We start from the raw sequence: 23,246 nt of genomic DNA on the forward strand, positions 1-23,246 counted from the left end.
GATAATCTTAAGGCATTATCAAAATCAGACCGCAGATCTTATAGACGCATAAATACTACATTACACAGGCACACTGTGAAAAATATACACCGTGTTTTATCTAAAAAATAAGTTAAAGATTGGGTGCGCTTAAACACAATTATCGTATTTGTGCAATGATTGATGTGTCAAAAATATGGCCGACCGCGATGGCAAAGCCAATGGATGCAACAGGAAGCGAACCCGGGTTGCAGAGGCGAGAGTGCCTGATCACAAGGGGATTATTTGTTCAGTTTTTAGAAGGTTCGAATAGCTTTGCAAGTTGCATTCACGGGAATTATGAACTCCATGGCGGATGGTGAAAGCACCTGAGTGGACGGCAGTTAAATATAGTATTTGAATAGGCAGTTGAGTTGAAACAAATATCAATAACCACGGCAGATGAATATAACCCTGACTTTTTACGATGGGGATACCTTTCTGTGTGGTGGGCTGCGCAAAACCAGCAAGGTTCTAAGCCCAATTTGGCATTCTATCGTATTCCTTCAGATTAAGAAAGAAGACGGCGATGGATATCTGAAAAAGGTCGAAAGGACTGGATGCCAGGATTTGCAGCAATACAAGGTCCAATTTTATGTATTTCCAAGCAATTTTATATCAAGAAGTTACAAGTCACGTCAAAGACACTCAATGTAGCTATAAATAAGTTAGCTTGTGCAATTGTAGCTGAGTGTGTCTGCTGTCTGCTGTGTAAAACACATTGGCTGATTCAAAATTACAAACTATTTGATCAGCTTTTGGTTACAATAGATTTAGGGTACCCTGGATAAAACATATTAGCATACACAGCAAACGTTAGTGTCTTACCTTTACCATAATGAGGTACCCCCATGTCAGCGCAGCAACACGTATTGGTAACCCAAACAGCTACGAAGAACTGGTTAGCACCCAGATTTTTAAAAGCTTTTAGATCAGCACCGGTGTATGGGGATACTCCATTAAGGTACAGATCATTTGGACTGAAGTCAGGCAGACTGGACCATTTGGTTAGATGTGTGAATAAGTCAGAAGGAAGAATAAATGGGTCAGTAGCCACCCCTGCTGTCTTTAAATGGCTCTCTCTGTGGAAACCACCCACAAAAGTGAGATTCTGAAACAAAAACGATTCCATTGGAAGGCTTGGGACATATGAGTTGATTCCTGTGAAATGATTTTGATGGTATTGGTGGAAAACTCGTTTGTGTGCTTGCCACAAAACTGAAAACCAGCTCCGTAAAGTGAACAGCCTGTTGAAAAAGAGCTCAATCGCAGAAACTATTGTTAAAAAGAAGTACTTCTAAAATGTTCCTTTCCTGACCAACCACTCTGAAACGTTTGTCCACACATCCAAACTAAGGAACAGGCTACTCTCAATGTTGATATGTCTCTATCCTTTTGCTGTATAACAAAGTAAGACGTCCTCTCATCAAGAGATAGGAGCGTTCATTTTCTCTGGAGATTGGAACATCTGCCAAAATTAATTTCATGATCGCTCATACTGTCACCGCTGCCAAACTAGCTCAAGCCTCGGAGAAAGAAAGAAAAGAGCAGTCGAGGTAAAGGAAGGGCAGCAGCAGTGTTTTTTTTATAATACCGTTTTTTTCAACACTATAAGCCGCGACGGATTATAAGGCGCGTCCTCAAAAATTTGTCTTTGTATAATGCACATTGATTTAAAACTACAGTAAGAGCTAGGGTTGCATTAAAAACAAATAGGTAAAATATTATTGCAGTGATTGAGTGGTTAAAATATATTACTGATCATGATTAAAAATTTTGGATTCAGCAGGAATCAAGACATTGCAGTCCCGGCGAATGTTGGATTTGATCTACTCTATCATGAGGAATACAGACAATGTACAAACGGCATTATGTTAAATGTTGTCATCACACTACAGACGCTGCCCTACTTACGAACGAGATTCCGGACGATTATTCGTAAGTTAAATTTGTTGGTAAGTTGTGTCAGTGAAATATTTGGTATGTTTAAGGCTCGTATAAGTAACCTGTAATGTTTTGTACTTAAAAATAAAGATAAATAGTTAAGTTTAACTTACTTTTGGAAGATAAGCTGCAAGAGGTCCTCCTCTGTGATAAAAAGTGCCCGAAAAAAGCGTTCCGACCATTTTCTCAACCGCATCAAGCTTTCTTATTCCACTTTCATTTCAAATGAAACGGCTCGCCTTTTCTTTACACTTTACGCCAACCATATTGAATGGAGGCACGAGATATGAAACAATAAAAATGTCAAAGATCGCGCGCTGGAGATACAGTATAGAATGTTTACACACGAACTAGGAAGATGAAGCGGATTTCTTCTTTGAGTGGATGCCGGATGACCTTTCACAGCGCCACGCCTCTACTCGGAAAAAGGTGCACAGTACAAAATGTAACTTACAGTAATGTCGGTACATTTTTCGACATCCCGAAAAAAATGTTCGTATCAACCGTTTCCCGCAAGTCGAATGGTCGAAAGTAGGAGAGCGCCTGTATTTTTAGTCATGGTACCATGTTGTTGATGTTGTTATTCGGCCAGGCTGCAAGAATATTGTCATTAAACTAGTTTGTAGTACAGAAGAATCTGGGGACCACTGAAATACAGAACTCGCCAACTCGCACAGTCTTTACACCCAAGATTCTGAATTGAATGAAGAGAGGGGCATCGTGGGAAGAAATTCGGTCGTCCCGAAAGATGTAAATAAACGCATGACTGCTCGTTTTCAACAATTATAACTTACAAAGCTTGGTTTGAGTTACGAAAAGGTAAAACAAAATTTTTATAATTTTTTTTCTGGCAATGACTAAAAAATATTGTGACAATGATAAAAGACTTATTATTTCCTTACATCATCTATGTGTTTAGTGGCATGGTGGATAAGATTATGCGCTTCTGCTATGCAGGTTCAATACCCACTACCACTACGATTGTTATGCGATTATGGTAAATATCAATTGATCAATAAATGCACAAATACAATGTAAACCAGTGGGTCATTTTTAAATTTATTCTGTACATAAAGCATATTGGATCATAAGGTGCACGTTCAGAATTCTGGTAATGGTTATGGAGGTTTTGAGTACGCTTTGTCATCCATAAAATGGTGTATTTTCTGTTTTGGGCTTTTCAGATGAGTGCGAATGTCACCAGAGAGAAGGACAAGGGCCAGCGAAAGGGGGTGAAGGGGGGGGATCGGTGTGCCACGCTGACACCTGGTGCCCCAGATGACGGCGCCAAGGCCAGATGGAACGTATTACGTGTGCACGCAAACGCGCCCACGCATAAAAACGTCCTGTACACAATCCCCATCACGCTGCCAAGGAAGCCCACCGCTTTTTTTAATTCTTCAAGATATTAGCGTGCTGGAAATGAGGGCAGCCTGTTTTTCAGCCACTCTGTGAATAATTGAGGAGATGTCACAGTTCTGACCTCAAGATGACGTCACCCTAAGTTCTGCTTTGGATTGGTGATGCACGAATGCCGGTGATAAGATCATTCTGTTTTTGATATTTGAGATTTCACTTCTGTATTTTGACTGTATTTTTTTTAGGGGGATTTCCCCCTGATTTTTAGTGAGAAGATGACCAAACCCCGCAATTCAAACCCCTAATGCCGAACTCTAAGCAGGAAGGCTATTGGTACCAATGTTGCAATTCTGACTTTGCTGGGGCTTGAACCTGTGACCCCACAGTACCAGGGCAGGCACTCAACACTGAGACCACAGAGCCAGTTTATTTTGACTATTATTGCGCTCTGCTGTTCTTTTCACATCATTGGCGCTATCAGCCATTCTTGTATCTGTTCTATGATTTCCACACTCTTTAGGGCTGATCTTGTTTTTGTAACCTTAGATATTTATTAAAAAGAGGAAGCTCATGGGCGGGCATCTAAAGTGGGGAGTGGAATGCTCTTATCTGAAGGCTTCTCTCCCTGGTTCCTTGCAAATTCAAAATCCATTGATGTCTTCTCTCCTTAGTTTGAGTGTCTACTAAAGTTTAAACTTGACAGCCCTTGTCACTAAAATACGTCAAAAAATGAAAATCCCTTCAAACGATATATTTTTACATTCATTCTGAAATCTTTGGAGTTTTAGATCACATTTTGTGTAGCAAAGTTTATAAAGAATAATTGAGAACAGTGAAATGTTTTCATATGCGCTTTTCTTCAAGAAAACCAGTTTTGGCCCAGCGATCTGTTTGTTGGACCCCAAGTAAATGGAGTTTGAGACCCTTGCTCCAAACAAAATGACCAATACTGTTTTGTGGAATGACCCAATTTACAAAATTTGAAAATATATATTTTTTCAGGAATATCTTGTGCAAAAAAAAAACCTGAAACATTACACCAAATTTATGTGGCGGTTGTTTCTACAAAACCACACAGAACGCTAGGACAAATCAACCTGAGAATACGGTTGGTCTGTTTTTGAGACAATCTTGGGCTATTTTAACACATTTATGTGCGTGCCAAATACCTTTGAATACGTCAAAAAGTTGAAGATCTTGAAGCTCAGCACCTTAAAACAATAATTTTTTTAGAAGACTTTCTACCTTCGTCTGACATTTTTCTACACCCGAGAACTATTCCGTCTGCCGTTTTCTCAAACAAAAATTTTGTTCCGTGGAGTCGAGCGAGGACGCGACCTTTCTTACCTCCAAAGCAGCAGAGGGCTTCTTCTTGAGTTCCTCACATTTGCGAAACTTGCAGATCTGATGTCCCGTCTTACGATTGCGGCAACTGCTGCACTGTTCGCAGTTAATCCGCCGCCGGCAGGGCTGGCACATGCCGCAACGCTTGCGTTTCTTCTTCCCCGAGTGGATTGCGGACGCCAGTTCGTTGTGCGCCGGGTACTCGCCCAAACCGGCCATGTGCAGGGCGCTGTCGGCCAGGAAAACACCGGCCGGCGTCATGATGAACAGACCAGGGTTGAAGGGGAAGCCGGCCCCCAGTCCGTACGGGAAGTCCGTGGCGGCCCCGGCAGCGTCCGTGACCGAAGCTACCTCCGGGTCGCCCCCGTCCCCGACGCTCGCCGCCACCCCGGGCAAGAGCATGTGCTCCATCCCGGCCCGCTTCAACAAGGCGGCGGCCTGGGCAAAATGCAGCAGGCCGTTCTGTCCCTCCAGAACCTGCTCCAGGGTCCTGTCCAACTTGGCCGAGACGGCGGGCTGGGGTTGAGCCGGGGTCGGCGGCGGGGGCTTGGCCGCCTTGGCCTGCCCCCCATCTTTGAGTCCGGTGCCGGAGGAAACGGCCGTGTACTGCGAAAGCGTGCGCGAGTTTTTCAGGCTCCGGTTCAACGGCGCGCTGATGATGCCGCTGCGGTTCCGGCGCTCGGCGGACGGAGTCTCTGGTCGGCAGCTGCCCCGGTCCGGGTCCTCCGTCCGGGACGGCCTGACGGACATGGTCCCGGCGGATGAAGGGGGGACGAGCTTCTCGGGGTCCGGTCCGTGCCCACCCACCACGGGACGCCTTCTCCCAGCGCGCCGGCTAAGCCCTCATCCGCCTTCTTGCGTCGACCATCTGGAACCTGAACACAGGGACAGAAGAACGCTTGTTAATCTCGATTGTTAAACCAGCACCACATTAACACGTCGCTAGCGACTGACATTTTCAACGCTTTGGTTTTTGAGGTCTTTTTATCCTTTTTGAAGTCTGAATAGTTGCCGTATTATTCGTGTAGAAGCATAATTGCCCGGCGTTGCCAGACCCTCTACTAGTTGTTGGGGCTTGGGTTTGTTGAAACGTGTACACGAGAAACATTTGCATCAATCAAGGTGTTAGTTCCGATAGAATATTGGATTCAACTGCTTGGAGTGGTCGTGTTCAGGAGCTGCAATACCCAATTCAGCCGCCAGTGAGTGGTAGAGACCCCGATAAAGCAGACCACACGAAAGTAGATGTTTATCCATTTTCTTGGCATTTATTAGGGGTACATACCTAGCTAATGACAATTGTGAAGGCCTAAATCAATAGGAATTAAAAATATGACTGGATGGCTTGACTTGCTGTTAGCACAGTAATATGTTAGATATTTTTCTTATTCATAATGTTCTGAATATCATGTGAAAATTCAGCAATTAGCTTACTGTTAGCTTGCTAATGCTATCGCTAACTCTATGGGTGGGCTTAGGTGTAGGCCAGATCAGAATCCTCGCTCTCGCTATCGCGGAGGAGGAAGGCACCTAACTCTTTCAAAAGTAAGTTTAACTTAACTTTATTTATCTTTAACGAGCATATTATTTTTTTTAATTTTTATTTTTTAGTACAAAACAATGTAGGTTACTTATACAAGCCTTAAACATACATATACAAACCTTCAACATACAAAATATAGCACTGAAGCAACTTACAAACAATCATTCGGAACGTAACTCATTCGTGAGTCGGGTAGTCTGTACTCAATATTGAATATCGATAATAACGAGGCATGAAAATGGATCAGGGTTTGAAAATACGAGAAAGGTGAAGAGGAAATACCGTATTCATTTGTGTATAACGTGCACATTTTTTTATTAAGAATCGGGATAAAATTTTGTCCGACTTCTCCTCGGCTCAAACTAAGCATTGAACGTGACAAACATTGAATACAAGCGGCCATGATTCAAATGATTTATTGACAACTATGAACCCAATACCAACACAAAATTGACAATGGATTTATTTCATGTCCTTCAAAGTCCGATTCATCATCAGATACACAAAAGAGTCGTTCCCCTCGTCGTGCTTTTTTTGTGTTTGTATCTCTCAGGACGACTTTCTGTTTTTTTTTCCACTTTTGAACATTTGTCTCTGGTAGCGTGAATAAAAATGGTGGGACAATGAGATCAAATCGAATGTGCGATAGACACAGATGAACACAGTACTCCTGCCCGTGCAAACTACACAGATTCATTCAAACGCACCACCTAAAAAGCCCGATTGACTCTGGGAAATCTCACAGTAGCCCCCTATTCACCTCAAAATATTGTCTCATCTCATCTGTAGAAAGTGATGGATTTTCATGCCCGAATAATCAAAGTTTTTGCAGCGTTCCTATCCTCTAAACGGGATTAGCCGGCAGTTTGCAGGGCAGGCTACGCAACAGCGCCTTTGAGATTCCTGCGGCCGCCGGTCTGCCAGAAGACAAAGTAGGACGCTCGCAGCCTGACCTGTCCGCACTCACAAACAAGCGCGCCGCCTCCCACAGAAAAGCCGAGGAAATGGCCGGGCTATTCCTTATAAGGGAAACAAAAGGAGAAGGAGGGCGAGCGGATGAGGAGGGGGTTCGTCTGTGCAGCGTGTGGAAATTGGAAGGCCAGAATTAGTGGGAGGTAAAGCTTCAAAGGCGAGAGCGCAGCCCCCACATTCTCGCCGGCTCAGGGGGACGTGGCGCCAGCGCTTGCGGCCCCTCGCCTTTCGCTTTCTCCCAGCGCGACCGAGAACGAATTCCCGACAGCGTCCCGCACTAATCGCACCAGAGAAAACACAAATTGAGCCGCCGTTTCCCAAGACTTTGCCTTCATTGAAGGCAAAGAAGTGCTTGGTGAATTTCCCACACTGTCGAGGTGGTAGTCGACCGGAGTTCTTGATAAACCGAGGCCCGGTGTTCTGCAAAAACGTCCTACCCTCTTGAGACGTCCTACCGTAGGCTAGCAGCAAATGTGTTTTCTTGGTAATCAAGTTGGTGTGGAAGTCCAGGGTTCAATCCCAGCTGCTGAGCCTCCCCCGTACGGAGTTTGCATGTTCTCCCTGAGCCTGCGTGGGTTTCCTGCCTCCCACATTCCAAAAACATGCATGTCAGGTTAATTGGCCGGTCCATATTGTCCCTAGGTATGAATGAGAGAGTGAGTTGTCTTTCCCCATGCCCTGCAACTGGCTGGTGACCAGTTCAAGGTTTCCTATGCCCACTCCCAGAAGATAGTTGGGATGGGCTCCAGCACCCCCACGACTTTACTGAGGATAAGCGGTGCAAATAATGGATGGATGGACGTAATCAAGTAAAGCCAGCAACAAAACAAGGGTTGGCAAGCATACATACGCTGCGTGATTACCGTGGTCAATAAACACCATGCGAGAAATCTACTGGAGAAAATAAAACAAGGCTTAAAAGCTACGTCAGAAAACAGTATTTTGAAGCAGTAAAATACTTCAAGACCGGTGGAAACATTTATTGGAGATGGATGGGGGCCACCAGGCTGTACTTGCCCAAGAAAGACCACAGGAAATGGTCCCCCAAGACCCTAGTGGTTAAGGGATCCAACCAACCAACCAACCAACAACATAGTCAAATAAGAATGAATACAAACGAAAATCATAAGTGGTAGAATGACTCCAGGGATAGGAAATAATTTCACTACACCGACACAACATCTGACTCCGGTCCAGCCACTGCTTGGAAATAGATCAGAGAATGAGCATGACATAGTTCTTTTCTAAGGCTGGAACGATTAGTCGACGATGTCAAAATTTTGTCGATAAAGGATCCATTGACGACCATTGTCGACAGACACGTTCTTCCATCAGAGTGAGGCATCTCTACATGGATATCATCTCTGCTGAGAGTCGTGCATGCGCAATAGCATCTCTGTCTGGAGCGGTAACAAAAACATACAGAAATGGCAGCGTAAACATCAACTACGCATACGAAAAACCTCTAAAGTTTTAGAGCATTTTAGCCTGGATAAAGAAGACCATGCGTATCATGGCGGTAGCTCGGTGACACATGAACATTTAAAGAGCACGTAGGACAGTTGAACAAAATGGAGTCTGAATCGCCTTATCAGGATTCAGGTTATGTTCACAAGAGGATTTCTTCTTCTTATGTGGCAGAAAATAATTGAGAAGCTCTGGTTTTCAGGGGAATTTTGTTTTTACTTTATTCTAATTAATTATTTATTGTCATGTCCCTAAAAAATGGACAACGGTTTATATATATGTCTACTTACTGACACATATGCCAAAAAGATTTTGGATAGTGCATGCTTATTTAACTTTTGTACCAATCTGCAGCATGTTCAAGAATGCAATTTTCATTGTACCCATTTTTCTTGTGTTTATTATCATTTGCCACATAATGAAATAAACTTCATTTTAGAAAAAAATAACTAAAACTGGTTATTATATATATAATTTGAACAGTCGGTGACTAGTCGACTGTCAAAATAGTATTTAGTTGCAGCCATATTTTTTTTATGAGTATCGGTACATCAGGCTCGGAGATAATATGACAGGCTGCTAATTTTTTACTATATCTTCAAGTTTTAGTGGATGTAAAGCCAAAGCAGATTCAATTATATTATATTATATTATATTATATTATATGATATTATATATATATGGTAGGGTCACCCATGGCAAACAGGTCCTAGGTGAGTGGCCAGACAAAACGCAGATCAGAAGACCCCTAATGATGAGAGAAAACTTTGGTCCTCGATTTCCCTCGCCCGGACGCGGGTTACCGGGGCCCCCTTCTGGAGCCAGGCCTGGAGGTGGGGTCCGCTGGCGAGCGCCTGGTGGCCGGACCCTTACCCACGGGGGCCGGCCGGGCACAGCCCGAAGGGACGACGTGGGACCCTCTTCCCATGGGCTCACCACCTGTAGGAGGGGCCAAAGGGGTCGGGTGCGCAGAGAGCTGGGTAGCAGCCAAGGGAGGGGTCCTTGGCGCGACGATCCCCGGCTACAGAAACTGGCTTTTGGGACATGGAACGTTACCTCTCTGGCAGGGAAGGAGCCCGAGTTGGTGCGTGAGGTTGAGAAATTCCGACTAGATATAGTCGGACTCACCTCTACGCACGGCTTGGGCTCTGGTACCAGTCCTCTCGAGAGGGGTTGGACTCTCTTCCACTCTGGAGTTGCCCGTGGTGAGAGGCGCAGAGCCGGTGTGGGCATATTAATTGCTCCACGGCTCGGCGCCTGTACGTTGGGGTTCACCCCGGTAGACGAGAGGGTAGCCTCCCTCCGCCTTCGGGTGGGGGGACGGGTCCTGACTGTTATTTGTGCTTATGCACCAAATAGCAGTTCGGAGTACCCACCCTTCTTGGGGTCCTTAGAGGGTGTGCTTGAGAGCGCTCCCCCTGGGGACTCCCTCGTACTGCTGGGAGACTTCAACGCTCACGTGGGCAATGACAGTGAGACCTGGAGGGGCGTGATTGGGAAGAACGGCCCCCCTGACCTGAACCCGAGTGGTGTTTCGTTATTGGACTTCTGTGCTCGTCATGGTCTGTCCATAATGAACACCATTTTCAGACATAAGGGTGTCCATATGTGCACTTGGCACCAGGACACCCTAGGCCGTAGTTCGATGATCGACTTTGTCATCGTTTCGTCGGACCTGCGGCCGCATGTTCTGGACACTCGGGTGAAGAGAGGGGCGGAGCTGTCAACTGATCACCACCTGGTGGTGAGTTGGCTTCGATGGTGGGGGAAGATGCCGGCCCGACCCGGCAGACCCAAGCGTGTTGTGAGGGTCTGTTGGGAACGGCTGGCAGAATCTCCTGTCAGAAGAAGTTTCAATTCACACCTCCGGCAGAACTTCGCCCATGTCCCGAGGGAGGCGGGGGACATTGAGTCCGAGTGGACCATGTTCCGCGCCTCCATTGTCGAGGCGGCTGATCGGAGCTGTGGTCGCAAGGTAGTCGGTGCCTGCCGCGGTGGCAACCCTCAGACCCGTTGGTGGTCACCGGCGGTGAGGGATGCCGTCAAGCTGAAGAAGGAGTCTTATCGGGCCTTCCTGGCCTGTGGGACTCTGGAAGCAGCTGGCAGGTATCGGCTGGCCAAGCGAAATGCGGCTTTGGCGGTTGCCGAGGCAAAAACTCGGGCATGGGAGGAGTTTGGCGAGGCCATGGAAGCCGACTTCCGAACGGCTTCGAGGAAATTCTGGTCCACCATCCGACGTCTTAGGGGGAGGAAGCGGTGTGCCATCGACACTGTGTATAGTGCCGATGGGGCGCTGCTGACCTCGACCCGGGACGTTGTGAATCGGTGGGCGGAGTACTTCGAAGACCTCCTCAATTCCACCGGCACGTCTTCCTCTGGGGAAGCAGAGCCTGAGGACTCTGGGTTGGGCTCTCGTATCACTGGGGTTGAAGTCACCGAGGTTGTCAAAAAACTCCTCGGTGGCAGGGCCCCGGGGGTCGATGAGATCCGCCCAGACTTCATTAAGGTTCTGGATGTTGTGGGCGTGTCATGGTTGACGCGCCTCTGCAACATCGCGTGGACATCGGGGACAGTGCCTCTGGACTGGCAGACTGGGGTGGTGGTTCCCGTCTTTAAGAAGGGGGACCGGAGAGTGTGTTCCAACTACAGGGGAATCACACTTCTCAGCCTCCCTGGTAAGGTCTATTCAGGGGTACTGGAGAGGAGGGTCCGCCAGGAAGTCGAATCTCGGATTCAGGAGGAACAGTGTGGTTTTCGTCCTGGCCGTGGAACACTGGACCAGCTCTATACACTCTTCAGGGTCTTTGAGGGTGCATGGGAGTTTGCCTGTCCGGTCTACATGTGTTTTGTGGACTTGGAGAAGGCATTCGACCGTGTTCCTCGGGAGGCCCTGTGGGGGGTGCTTCGGGAGTATGGGGTACCGCACAGTCTTATCCGGGCTGTGCGGTCCCTGTATGCCCGGTGCCAGAGTCTGGTCCGCATTGCCGGCAATAAGTCGGATTCGTTCCCGGTGAGGGTTGGGCTCCGCCAGGGCTGCCCTTTGTCACCGATTCTGTTCATAACTTTTATGGACAGAATTTCTAGGCGCAGCCTTGGCGGGGATGGAGTCCGGTTTGGGGGCCTCAGCATTGCGTCACTGCTATTTGCAGATGACGTGGTGCTGTTGGCTTCCTCAGCCCGTGATCTTCAGCTCTCGCTGGAGCGATTCGCAACCGAGTGTGAAGCGGCCGGGATGGGGATCAGCACCTCCAAGTCCGAGGCCATGGTTCTCAGTCGGAAAAGGGTGGTATGCTCCCTCCGTGTCGGGGAGGAGGTCTTGCCCCAAGTGGAGGAGTTCAAGTATCTTGGGGTCTTGTTCACGAGTGAGGGTAGGATGGAACGGGAGATCGACAGACGGGTCGGTGCAGTGTCTGCCGTCATTCGGACCCTGTACCGGTCTGTCGTGGTGAAGAGGGAGCTGAGCCGAAAGGCAAAGCTGTCGATCTACCGGTCGATCTACGTTCCTACCCTCACCTATGGTCATGAACTTTGGGTCATGACCGAAAGAACTCGATCCCGGATACAAGCGGCCGAAATGAGTTTCCTCCGCAGGGTGGCTGGGTTCTCCCTTAGAGATAGGGTGAGAAGCTCAGTCATCCGGGAGGGACTCGGAGTAGAGCCACTGCTCCTCCGCGTTGAGAGGAGCCAGTTGAGGTGGCTCGGGCATCTAATAAGGATGCCTCCTGGACGCCTCCCTCGGGAGGTGTTCCGGGCATGTCCCACCGGCAGGAGGCCCCGGGGGCGGCCCAGGACACGCTGGAGAGACTATGTCTCTCGGCTGGCTTGGGAACGCCTCGGGGTCCCGTTGGATGAGCTGGAGGAAGTGGCTGGGGATAGGGACGTCTGGGCTTCCCTTTTAACGCTGCTGCCCCCGCGACCCGACCTCGGATAAGCGGAAGACAATGGATGGATGGATGGATATTATATAATATTATATTATATTATATTATATTATATTATATTATATTATATTATATTATATTATATTATCTCTCATTTCATCTCATTAGCTGCACCGCTTATCATCAGTAGGGTCGCGGGGATGCTGGAGCCCATCCCAGCAATCATCGGGCAGTGGGCAGGGGACACCCTGGACTGGTTGCCAGCCAATCGCAGGGCACACGGGGACAGACAACTTACTCACTCAGTCACACCTAGGGACAATTTGGACCGGCCAATTCACCTGAAATGCATGTTTTTGGAATGTGGGAGGTAACCGGAGTGCCCGGAGGAAACCCACGCAAGCACGGGGAGAACATACAAACTCCGCACAGGATGTCTGGAAGTGGATTAAGCTCATTAAACAATGTATGTTCATTGTTGAGACAGTTTATGACGAAAACCCACACAACAAACTGTAAACACCCGAATAGGCCAGCCAAGCACCCAGAGCAAATGATTGCGTGAGCTGTAGGAGTGGGATGGATCTCTGCACTAATAGCGCACTCCCCTTTATTTTTCACCTAGCGCCCTCTGCGCCAGGTATAGCTTTTTTTAAAACAATTGTGCTGAACTTTGGAGTTGAGTTAGGGGTCGCTAGAGCTAGGGTCTGAGTGAGGGTGGGCCGATAAAAAGCACTGATAAATACATTCTCCTGTTCTTAAATGGCTTTTAAAATAATTCCATACAAAATAAGTTATAATATTTAAAACTTTAAAAATCAATTCACAAATCAATCAGTAATAAATGAATCCATAATCCATCAAGCTGCACTTAAAGAGACAGTGTGTATCATTTAGTGCCTCCTATTTGTCCAAAGCATTTACTCATTAAAAAATAACACCTTTGTCTCTTAAAGGTTGAAGAGAAACTAGTTACAATATCTTCAAATAAGTAACAAAATTGACAATTTAAAAATTGCCTTGTTAAAATGATCATCCATCATGTTTTCTGGTCCAGAAGGATCCGTCATAGGTTACACTGCCAACTAGTGGCCTGGTGCGCGTACTACAACATTCACCTCATCAATTAAAATTGTGACCTCGTATGAAAAATGTATTTGAGTGGGTTTTTTATTAATTGCAGACGACAGTGACGAGCCGTCAAGGCCTGCAAGGCTTTCTCTGCTGGCCTTAATAATATCTGAATTCTGTGATTGTTTACAAGTTGTTCATGAATACATATGAAATAATTCCAAATTGTCTGCTAACTTCCGTTTTGTTCCTTTTAATCTGGTTGTGCTTTCTTATTTAACATTTAACTAATCACATTTCAGCCATTACGTGTTGTTCGGTTCAGAAATCTACCCGGAGACCCTCATAATCCTTTCTGCCCTGAGACATAAAATAAGTGTTGGGTTAGCCAATCAGATGTCATGTGTGCAGGCCAGGGCCTTCTAGCAGGCGTAAGGAAAAAATTAACAGTTTCACAACGAAAAGGTGAAGAAAAATATCCCCGTGTCCACTGCTTCTGTTAAAAGGTAGAAAATAACTTTTTGATGGAATTTAGACCCACGCATAATCTGTACGACAGACTAATTGAAATCTTCTTGATGAAAGAAAGGTGGATTGATTTTTTTTGCTGAGTAAATAGTGTTTATATTCCTAAATAATATTGTACTTTCCGAGTTATTATCAATGTTTTTTAATACACGTGTCACAGCTTTAGCTGCAGTAAATGTTTTATAGCCATAAAATATTAATCGAAGGTTGGACTGATTCCAAAGTAGCACCACTGAAGGCCTAGGTGTAAAATGCACAGCCCGCCACTAGCAGATGACTGCAATTGTTATAACGTTGAGCATGTTCGGACGCACTTCTTTGCTAATTCTGCATGAAAACCTCCGACCGAGCACGGTAACTCCGCCTACCAGCCTGGGAGACTCCATTATCCCTTAGCCGAGGACAGACGCGTCCGTTTTTTGTGTGCCAACACATTTTAGTTGCCGTGCAACCGCCGACGGCTCCCGGAACTTCCTGCTGGGCCGAGAAATTCTTTGCTCCGGTCGATTCAAAAAGCAAGGCCGCCATCTTGGAGTGTCCCAGAAGAGTGATATATATAAATCCATTTTGATTAGTTTCACAGGGTCAGACTTAGCTTGTTACATCTAGGTTATTACTATGTTGTTACTATGTTATTGCCAGGTTGTGAGATTCAAGTTTCAAGTGTTTATTGTCATATGAACAGTAAAGAACCACGTTTCCCTGCTCAATGAAATTCTACGAATATTAGAAGATAAAAATACAAGATTAACTCAAGATGAGTTCAGGCAATAAAGATAAAAAAATAAAGATAAAACACATAGTTCCAGGAAAATCACAATAACCACTCACGGGTTTCAGAACCTGTCCGCGGCCTACTCCCATGTTGTGGAGGGATACCCGGTACCCACGGGCACTACATTGGAGACCCCTGCACTGGAAACACTTGTGATAAAATTAAGAGCAACCCAATAGTTGTTCCAGGTTGTTTTGTTTAAGCCAATCAATTTTTTCTCATTTGCATTTAACTGCACAAGTTGTATATTATTGTCTATTTGTTTATAAAGGGACCAATTGTTTTTGAAACACAAAAAAACATAAGAATTATTATATTGATTCAAGAATAAAAACTTTAAGATTAATAGCAAGTTGTTATCTCCTTTCTACTAAATTTATTATCATTTGCATTTCGGCGCCGTCACGAATGGCAGCCACTCCAGCAGCTCCCGTGTTATTTTCGATTGTTCTCAGCTCAGGGATGCTGCTGGAAAAGTGAATTTCCCTTCGGGGATGAATAAAGTATCTATCTATCTATCTATCTATCTATCTATCTATCTATCTATCTAAAAATTAGGGCTACTTCAAGAGTTTTATTACATGCTTTGGCGACATACAGTGGACATATTAAAAACTGCACGTCAGTGTTTGACTGGAGGCAACTCTTTTTTTCTCTTATGCTTCTCTGAGCATCATCTCGCGGGCCCGATTAAACCGGTTGGTTAGCCTGACACGGCCCGCAGGACATCATTTGGTGATCTATGGTTTAAAGGGACAGTGTCTATTATTCAAAAATATCATTAAAACAAATGGATTTAGAAAAAAATAAACATAAATAGTTGAACTTTGATTGTTTTTGAACTACTTGTAGGTCGAGAAATTTCCATTTTTTTGACCATAACACGGCTAGTTGTCTGCCATGTTGCTGCTGAAGGAACCCTAAGAAAACAAAAACGTTTTTTTCTGCTTTTACTTTTTCCGTTTTTCTTTCTTTCTCTTTTTGTTGTGTTTTTTTCTTTTTTTTTTGATGTTCTTTTCATTTTCTTTTTTAATTTTCCCCTTTCTCTTCTTCTTCTTTTCTTTTCTTTATTTTTTTTCCTTTTCATGTTTTTATTTTTTGTGAAAGGCTAGGCAAAGGAATGAGAAAAGAAATGCTGCGTTTTGGTTACTTTAAGTCTCCATAGGTTGTTTTTATCCTTGTGCTTTTTAGCACTCGTTTTTGACTGCATGACACAATACGACGTCTGAGTGGTTAAAAAATACACACTGTACATTTGATGTTAGTGCAGCCCACGACCCCCAAAAACTTATTCCTATGTTACTGATTGAAGTTTTTGGGTTTTGTTTTTTTTTAGACCCTAATTAGTGTCACATTTTTTTTCAGAGGTTTTCTTATGGAAAAACTCGATTCGCCCCATTGTCATCCAGACCTTTGCTCTGGCGTCCCCCCAACTAAACTAAGTTCAGGACCCCTGTTCTAAATCAAATGACCCATGCAGTTCTGTATAAAATGACCCAATCTGAAAAAAAAACTATGGTTTTTGCAGATATCCCTAACTAAAACATGACACCATTTTTGTGGCTGTTGTTTCTACAAAACAATAAAGAACGTTGGAGAGAATCAGCCCCAGAATTGGGTTCGTCTTGGGTTTGTCCAATTAGTAATCCAATTTTGAGCCAATATTGGATGATTTAAACCTATGACGAATCTTTTTGAGCGTTGGTCTGCAACCACCGGGCTGCGGACCAATACCCGGCCTTGGGTCAATTGGTACCAAGTCACACGGAAAGAAAAATAAGCCTTAATTTTTGCTGATACCGCATTTATTCGTGTGCACACACAATATTTACTCACCAGAATAAAAACTAGAAATTTGGGTGCACGTTATACTGAGGTATTACGGTAGTATATCACAGTTAGGGAGCAATGATCAGTCAACAAAAATCAATGACCTCATAGCCTCAGCATTGCAGAGTATAAAGGAAACGGCAACAGATTTGATCTCATCATTACACTATTTTAACTCCTTGTGCCACATTGCACAACAATTTAATGGAGCATTATGGGAAAGAGTTCAACCTAAACAAATTTTTACAATGTGGGTGGATCCCTTAACCACTAGGGTTGTAGGGGCACTATTTCCTGTGGTGTGTCATGGCCAAGTACAGCCTGGTGGAGCCCATCCCTGTCCAGGCCAGAATGGTTTCCTCACGGTCTCGAACCAGGGACCTTTAGCATGTTAGGCGAATGTGCTAACCGCTGCACTACGGAAATATAAAATATGTGGGTGGGGGCTTCCTTTAACCACTAGGGTCCTAGAAGCACTATTTCCTGTGGTTTGCTTCGGTTAGTACAACCTGGCAGTGCCCATCCCTCTCCAGGCCAACAAATGCGTCCACCCGGGAGTAAAAATAGTGCATGCCTTTTCCTATGTCATCAAGATGTCAAGTAGTCTAGTATTTTCATAGTGAACGTGGGCTTTTTTAATGGCCAGCAAATGTTTTTCTTTAATAAATGAGTTACTGTGTATCACAAGGCCAGAAACTGATGTACAGTAAGTTCATTAGGAAGTGTTCTACATAAACATTTTGTGTTTTATCTTTCGGTTGAAAAGAATAGCAAATTAATGCTACTTTCATGTCGCCACAAGTTCTGCAATCTGGTTGTCATCAGTAGTCTTTCACAATAGCTGACGGGACGGTTGCATGTCCAATCAATCTCCATCCATGTTGAAAGATTAACAAGGCAATGCAGAACGTTTCTAAAAGTGTTTATATCATATATAAACAATTATACCTTGTCATTGTTCGGACAGAAGGAAAGATTATGCACTTTATTTTTCTTAACTTTTCGGCACATGGTCTTAATACTTTGATGCATGAGTGGGGTCAAATGTGACCCCATGGGTTGTTATTCTTCAAAATCTTTAAAAAATACAAGTTGTTATCATATTATTATCATATCCCATGTATTCCTCATAAAAATGTTTCTGAGCATATAGCATGAGTATTTTTTCATTTTCACTATTTTTAAGAAATTGCAGTTTTTCCAAGAGTAACATCAAAAATGACCCCAAGCATTTCCAATGGAATATCCTATGATATTTTGTAGCTTAGCAACAGTACCTGTCAACCAAATATGCACTGTCCCACATACACCCCAGATTGCAGTTTCACAACCTAGGAGGTCATTTTTACACAAAAACAGGCATGTAAGTGTTATCTCTACTGCGTTTACGATCCAAATTATGTTATGAATTCTTATGATCAAGAGTATAATGTGTTATCAAATTGGCCTACTTTCTTGTTAGCCAAAAGTATGTTAAGCTAATACAAACACACATACATATCAGTGTCATGATTACCCAATTGCCCTCATGCTCACTCGTTCAGCCCCAGCTACCACTCGTTCCCTAATGGTCCTCCTCCTATTTAAACATGTCATTCTCGTTCACTCCTTGTCAGTCCATCTGCGAACTTTAGCGCATGCAAGGCACTTTTGACTCTGGCTCCCGTTTTGATCCCGACCTGTTTCCTGTATCGATCCTCGATCCAAGCTCAGTTCTCCTGTCCCGACTACCTGTATACTGATTCTGTTTCCTGTATCGATCCCCGATCAAAGCTCCGTTCTCTTGTCCTGGCTACCCGTGTTCTGATTCTGTTTCCTGTATCGATCCCCGATCCCTGGCTTCCCGCTCGTCCCGGCTATCCGACTTGTTCCGATCTCCGACCACGCGTCGTTCGCGAGGGCTTCCCAGATCCCTTAATAAAGCATTGTGTGAAACGTTACACATTTGGGTTCTCTGCTTCTACTGGTTGTGACAATCAGGAACAAAGTAAGCCCTACTTAGCTATCTCCAAAGATGGCTAATGTTATATTAGCTGGTTTAGCAAGGTGAATTTCCCTTCGGGGATGAACAAAGTATCTATCTATCTATCTATCTATCTATCTACTATTTATTTTTGTGGACTTATCCAGTGTGCCTATTGCACTGGATCTCCTGGAGAAGGGTCCGACCATTGTGGAAATCTGGCGATGGAATAAGTCAGACATCTCTCCAGTCGTTAAAGCTAACAAGTCCAAGCAGGTCCACAGTACTGAATTTGGGTTCAGTGGCACCATTACCAGGATCAGCATTTTGATAAACAAATGAAAGGGGTTTTTTGCTCTTTTGCACAATGCACCACAACAGGATGGTGGATGCAAATAGCTAAAAAATATAGAAAGGATCCTTTTCTACAACCATACCGAAGGAGGAGGATCCTGTAGACCAGATGGTTGGTGCCACCACCTGCAAGCGCCAGACACAGAGGTGGCCCATGGTGCAAGATGATTGATAATGCCACTATGAATGCCGACTCATTATTCAGGGGCTGAGCACCCTAAATTCTACACAGGTAGAACCAATGGACAACAACACTTTCTTACAGAGCTCTCAAAGGAGCTGGCGACTGACCGCAAATGAACCCGATACTACCAACTGAAGTAATGGGAGGGTGTGGAGTGACAAAAACTGCAGCAATCCAACCACCGGGGAACACAGGACCAGCAGAAGAAGAAGAGGTGTCAAACCAAGAGCGTGAAGCCAACAATTGCTGAAATGGAGTAATGCATTTTGTGCAATGGCTAAAAGCCAGAAGCAAATAATTTATGACAGCTGCATACATTGAAGGAGGGAAGATGTTTTGTATGTGTACATATGTATGGACTGTGTTATGGTCCCTGAACCTACTCAATGTCAAGAGGCAATGGCCCACCTGATTGATTGTTATTTGGTAAAATGTGAATAAAAAGTTACAAACGAACAGGTCAAAAATTAAATGACACTCTCGTTGATCAAAATATACTATCTTTACCTGAGATAAAAGAAATGTCTCAAGTTAACTGCAAAAATAAATTGATTTCATGGAAGAGTGGAGATACTGGTGGCATCCAATAATTAATGCATTGTAATGTACTTTTGCTGTTTTCACCATCCAGAGAAGGAAATTAGAGTGTTTATAACACATCTACTGTGGTCAGGGTCCTTTGGTGGTTTAGCTCGGTGTCATATTATGGACACTACAATCATTATTGTTATTATTATTATTATTATTATTAACGTTATTAATGGGCCATACTGCATTAAACCGGTCCGTGGTACAGAATTAGGTTAGCGGACAATTGCTTATGAAAATGACAAAAAGTTAAAGATCTTAAAGCTCAGCAGCTCACAACGTCGCTCATAATCACGATAGACTTTTCGGAAGATGTTCTACCTTTGTGTGACATCTTCCTATTTTGTTTAAATCCTCGATTTCCATTATCCCCCTCCCCCAATATTGACAACCCCAGCTGGCGTGGGCGTTCGCTCGATGACATGCTCGACTGATCAATAAGCCACGAAAGGACACGCTTGCGTTTTTATCTTCCTCCTTTTTGGGCGACAGACGCTCAAACGATTTCACGGCGAGCATCAAATTCATCGCTGAAGATAACAGCACTCGCCTTTAAAGGGACACTGTGTAACATTTGTGTAATATTGTGTCATGCAACCAAAAATCGCAAGGTAATCCTGTCAAATCACAGTAATCCCTAGCTATATCGAGGTTCACTTTTCATGGTTTCGCTGCTTTGCAGATTTTCATCTTGGATTGTGTTCTGCATTCTGATTGGCTGAATAGTCTCTGGACTTATTGTTTTTTGAACAGTATTTTATTGTTTAAAAAAAAAAAAAAAAAAAAAACTAAACAAATTCTTGAGCTTGTCAAAAGGGTTTGTTCTTTGGTTTTGTCTATAAGTAGTATTTAATTGACTAATAATGTAGATCTACTTCAATCATTTGGCATATCTAGGCATCTTTTTGGAGCATAACATAATTATAAATAAATAATAAATGAGACTCTTGTACTTTTTTTTTTTTTTCTCTCCTAGAGTACAAAAAAAAACTTCAAAATTTGACCACGATATGTCTCTGTATTGAGTCATGCAACCAAACCAAAGTGCCACAAAGCACAAGGAAGAATACAAACAACGGAGACTTACATTAACAGGACTGCAACATTTTTCTTCTCATTTTCTTTGCCTTTCACAAGCTTTTCTGTATTTAGGGGTACCCGTAGCAGCACGATGGTCGATAATGATGTCAGCTTCTTCTATGTGAGTCGCATGTTATGTCAAAGAAATACAAATTTCTCGACCTATGAGTATCTACTAAACTGGTAACCATTCAAACCAGCACAATTTGTTTCACGTAGTGGAGCAATGCCATACCCAAAAAAGCCCCAGCCTGAGGAGGAATGGGCGCCACCGGGCTGTATTTGCCCAAGACACACCACAGGGAGTAGGTTATCCTACTGGCAGTTAAGGGATCCGTGAACTCGGAATATAGAAGATCCTAATATTGACTGCTGGGGGTCATCTATTATGACTTAAAAGGACATTATGTATTTTTTAGCGCCTCCTAGTGGTAATTAGAAATATTATTGATTTGAATAAAAAGCAAAAATAAACAAACTATCATGTAAACGAGTATCTTCGTTCTATGGGTACCCTCAAATCCCTAAAACCTTGTGAAAGGGAAAAGAAAAAATGTGCTTGTTTTGGTCTCTTTGAGTCTTCGTGCTTTGTCATACTCATTTTTTGGTAGCAATATAGCGACATCTAGTGGTCAAGTATTACTAATGTCCCTTTAATAAAGACGATAGAATGGTACTCTATTTATCAATATATTTGAATATTCAGCCCTGCGACTGGCTGGCAAACAGTTCAGGGTGTCCCCTGCCCACTACCCGAAGATAACTGGGATGGGCTCCAGCACCCCCGTGACCCTACTGAGGATAAGCGGTGCAGATAATGGATAGACTGATGAATATTCATCCAACTAGTGGCCAATAAAGCTCCTCCATGGCTCCAGTCTCTTGAGCATTGAGCCGTAAATGGGAGAGTGATGTCATTACGGGCGCAGGTGGCTATTTTTCGCAGTCAGCGTTTCAAAACAAAATAACCCTTGTGCAAGGCAGTAGATTTTCGGATTATAAGGCGTACCCCAAAACAATAGTCTTTTGTGATATTTTTTCATATATAAGACATCCGGACTGTAAGGTCCATGGCATGGGCTAGGATGGCACTATAATTGAATAAATATGAGAGATTTGTCCATTGATTGATCAGTGGAACCAGAGGCATAAGCAAACTAAGCGGCTGCATAGGGCCCCGCAACCACTAGGGGGCTCTAAAGATCGGTTAACTTTTTTGGTGCCAACTTCGTCCCCATTGTCACTTTCGTGTGTCTACAAACAAAAAAACTTCTACAGAAATACTACAATACTATTTTGCTTTCATTCGGAAAAGAAAAAATAGTATAGAAATACTACAAAAATAATATGATACAAATACTACAGAAATGTTACCCCAGAATGACTACAAAAACACAACTAAAGTAATATTACAAAAATACAAAGAAATATGACAAAAAAATACTATGAAAATACTACAAAGAAATTACAAAAATATTACAATAATACTGCTTTGGAAATACATTAAAAATACGTCTAGAGAAATACCACTTCATAATATAGTACTATAATACAAAACACTACCAGAAAAATATTCCTACAGAAATACTACTACAGAAGTATTTCAACAGAAATACTGCAAAAATACACCTACAGCGATACTACAAAAATTATACAATGGAAATACGACAAAAATACTACTAAAATAATACCACAGTAATATTTTACCACAGAAATACTACAGATATACATAACATTTTGTACTATGGAAATACTACCAAATACAACAGAAATATTACAAAAATAATAATAGAATATTACTACAAAAATAACACTTCATAATTCTATAATACAAAACACTACCAGAAAAATATTACTACAGAAATACTGCTACAGAAGTATTACAACAATAATGCTGCAAAAATATACCTTCAGTGATACTACAAAAATTATACAATGGAAATGTGACAAAAATACTACTAAAATAATGCTACAGTAATATTTTACTACAGAAATACTACAGATACACAGAACATATTCTACCATGGAAATACTACAAAATGCATCAGAAATAGTACAAAAAATAAAAAATAAATATTAATAGAGTATTACTACAAAAACACTAAATCATAAAAGTACTGTAAAACTACAGACCCACAATTAAGAATCTACTATCGTAATACAAAAAAATACGACAGAAATACTACTATAGAAAACTTACAAAAAAACTACTGCAGGAATAAAACTAGAGTAATACCACAAAAGAAATACTGAACTTCAACAAAAATCCGAATCCAGAAATACTAAACAATACTTTTAAAAAGTACAACTACCGTAACGCTGAAAACTAAATATCAAATGAAGTG

At 43.2% G+C, this 23,246-nt stretch overlaps 1 protein-coding gene across 2 annotated transcripts in view; it reads right to left on the reverse strand.

Annotated features, from left to right (window-relative positions):
* cxxc5a (CXXC finger protein 5a) overlaps positions 1-23,246 on the reverse strand; it is a 38,029-nt gene that overhangs the window by 8,987 nt on the left and 5,796 nt on the right. For both annotated transcript variants that reach the window (XM_088321583.1, XM_088321582.1), the window contains exon 2: positions 4,669-5,540. In XM_088321583.1, coding sequence (XP_088177709.1) covers positions 4,669-5,415 — 747 coding nt within the window. In that variant the 5' untranslated portion in view covers positions 5,416-5,540. The remainder of the gene's footprint in view (positions 1-4,668; positions 5,541-23,246) is intronic.

Source organism: Urocampus carinirostris, chromosome 17 (assembly GCF_059441175.1).
Source record: "Urocampus carinirostris isolate Australia breed hairy pipefish chromosome 17, RoL_Ucar_1.0, whole genome shotgun sequence".
NCBI lineage: Eukaryota > Metazoa > Chordata > Actinopteri > Syngnathiformes > Syngnathidae > Urocampus > Urocampus carinirostris.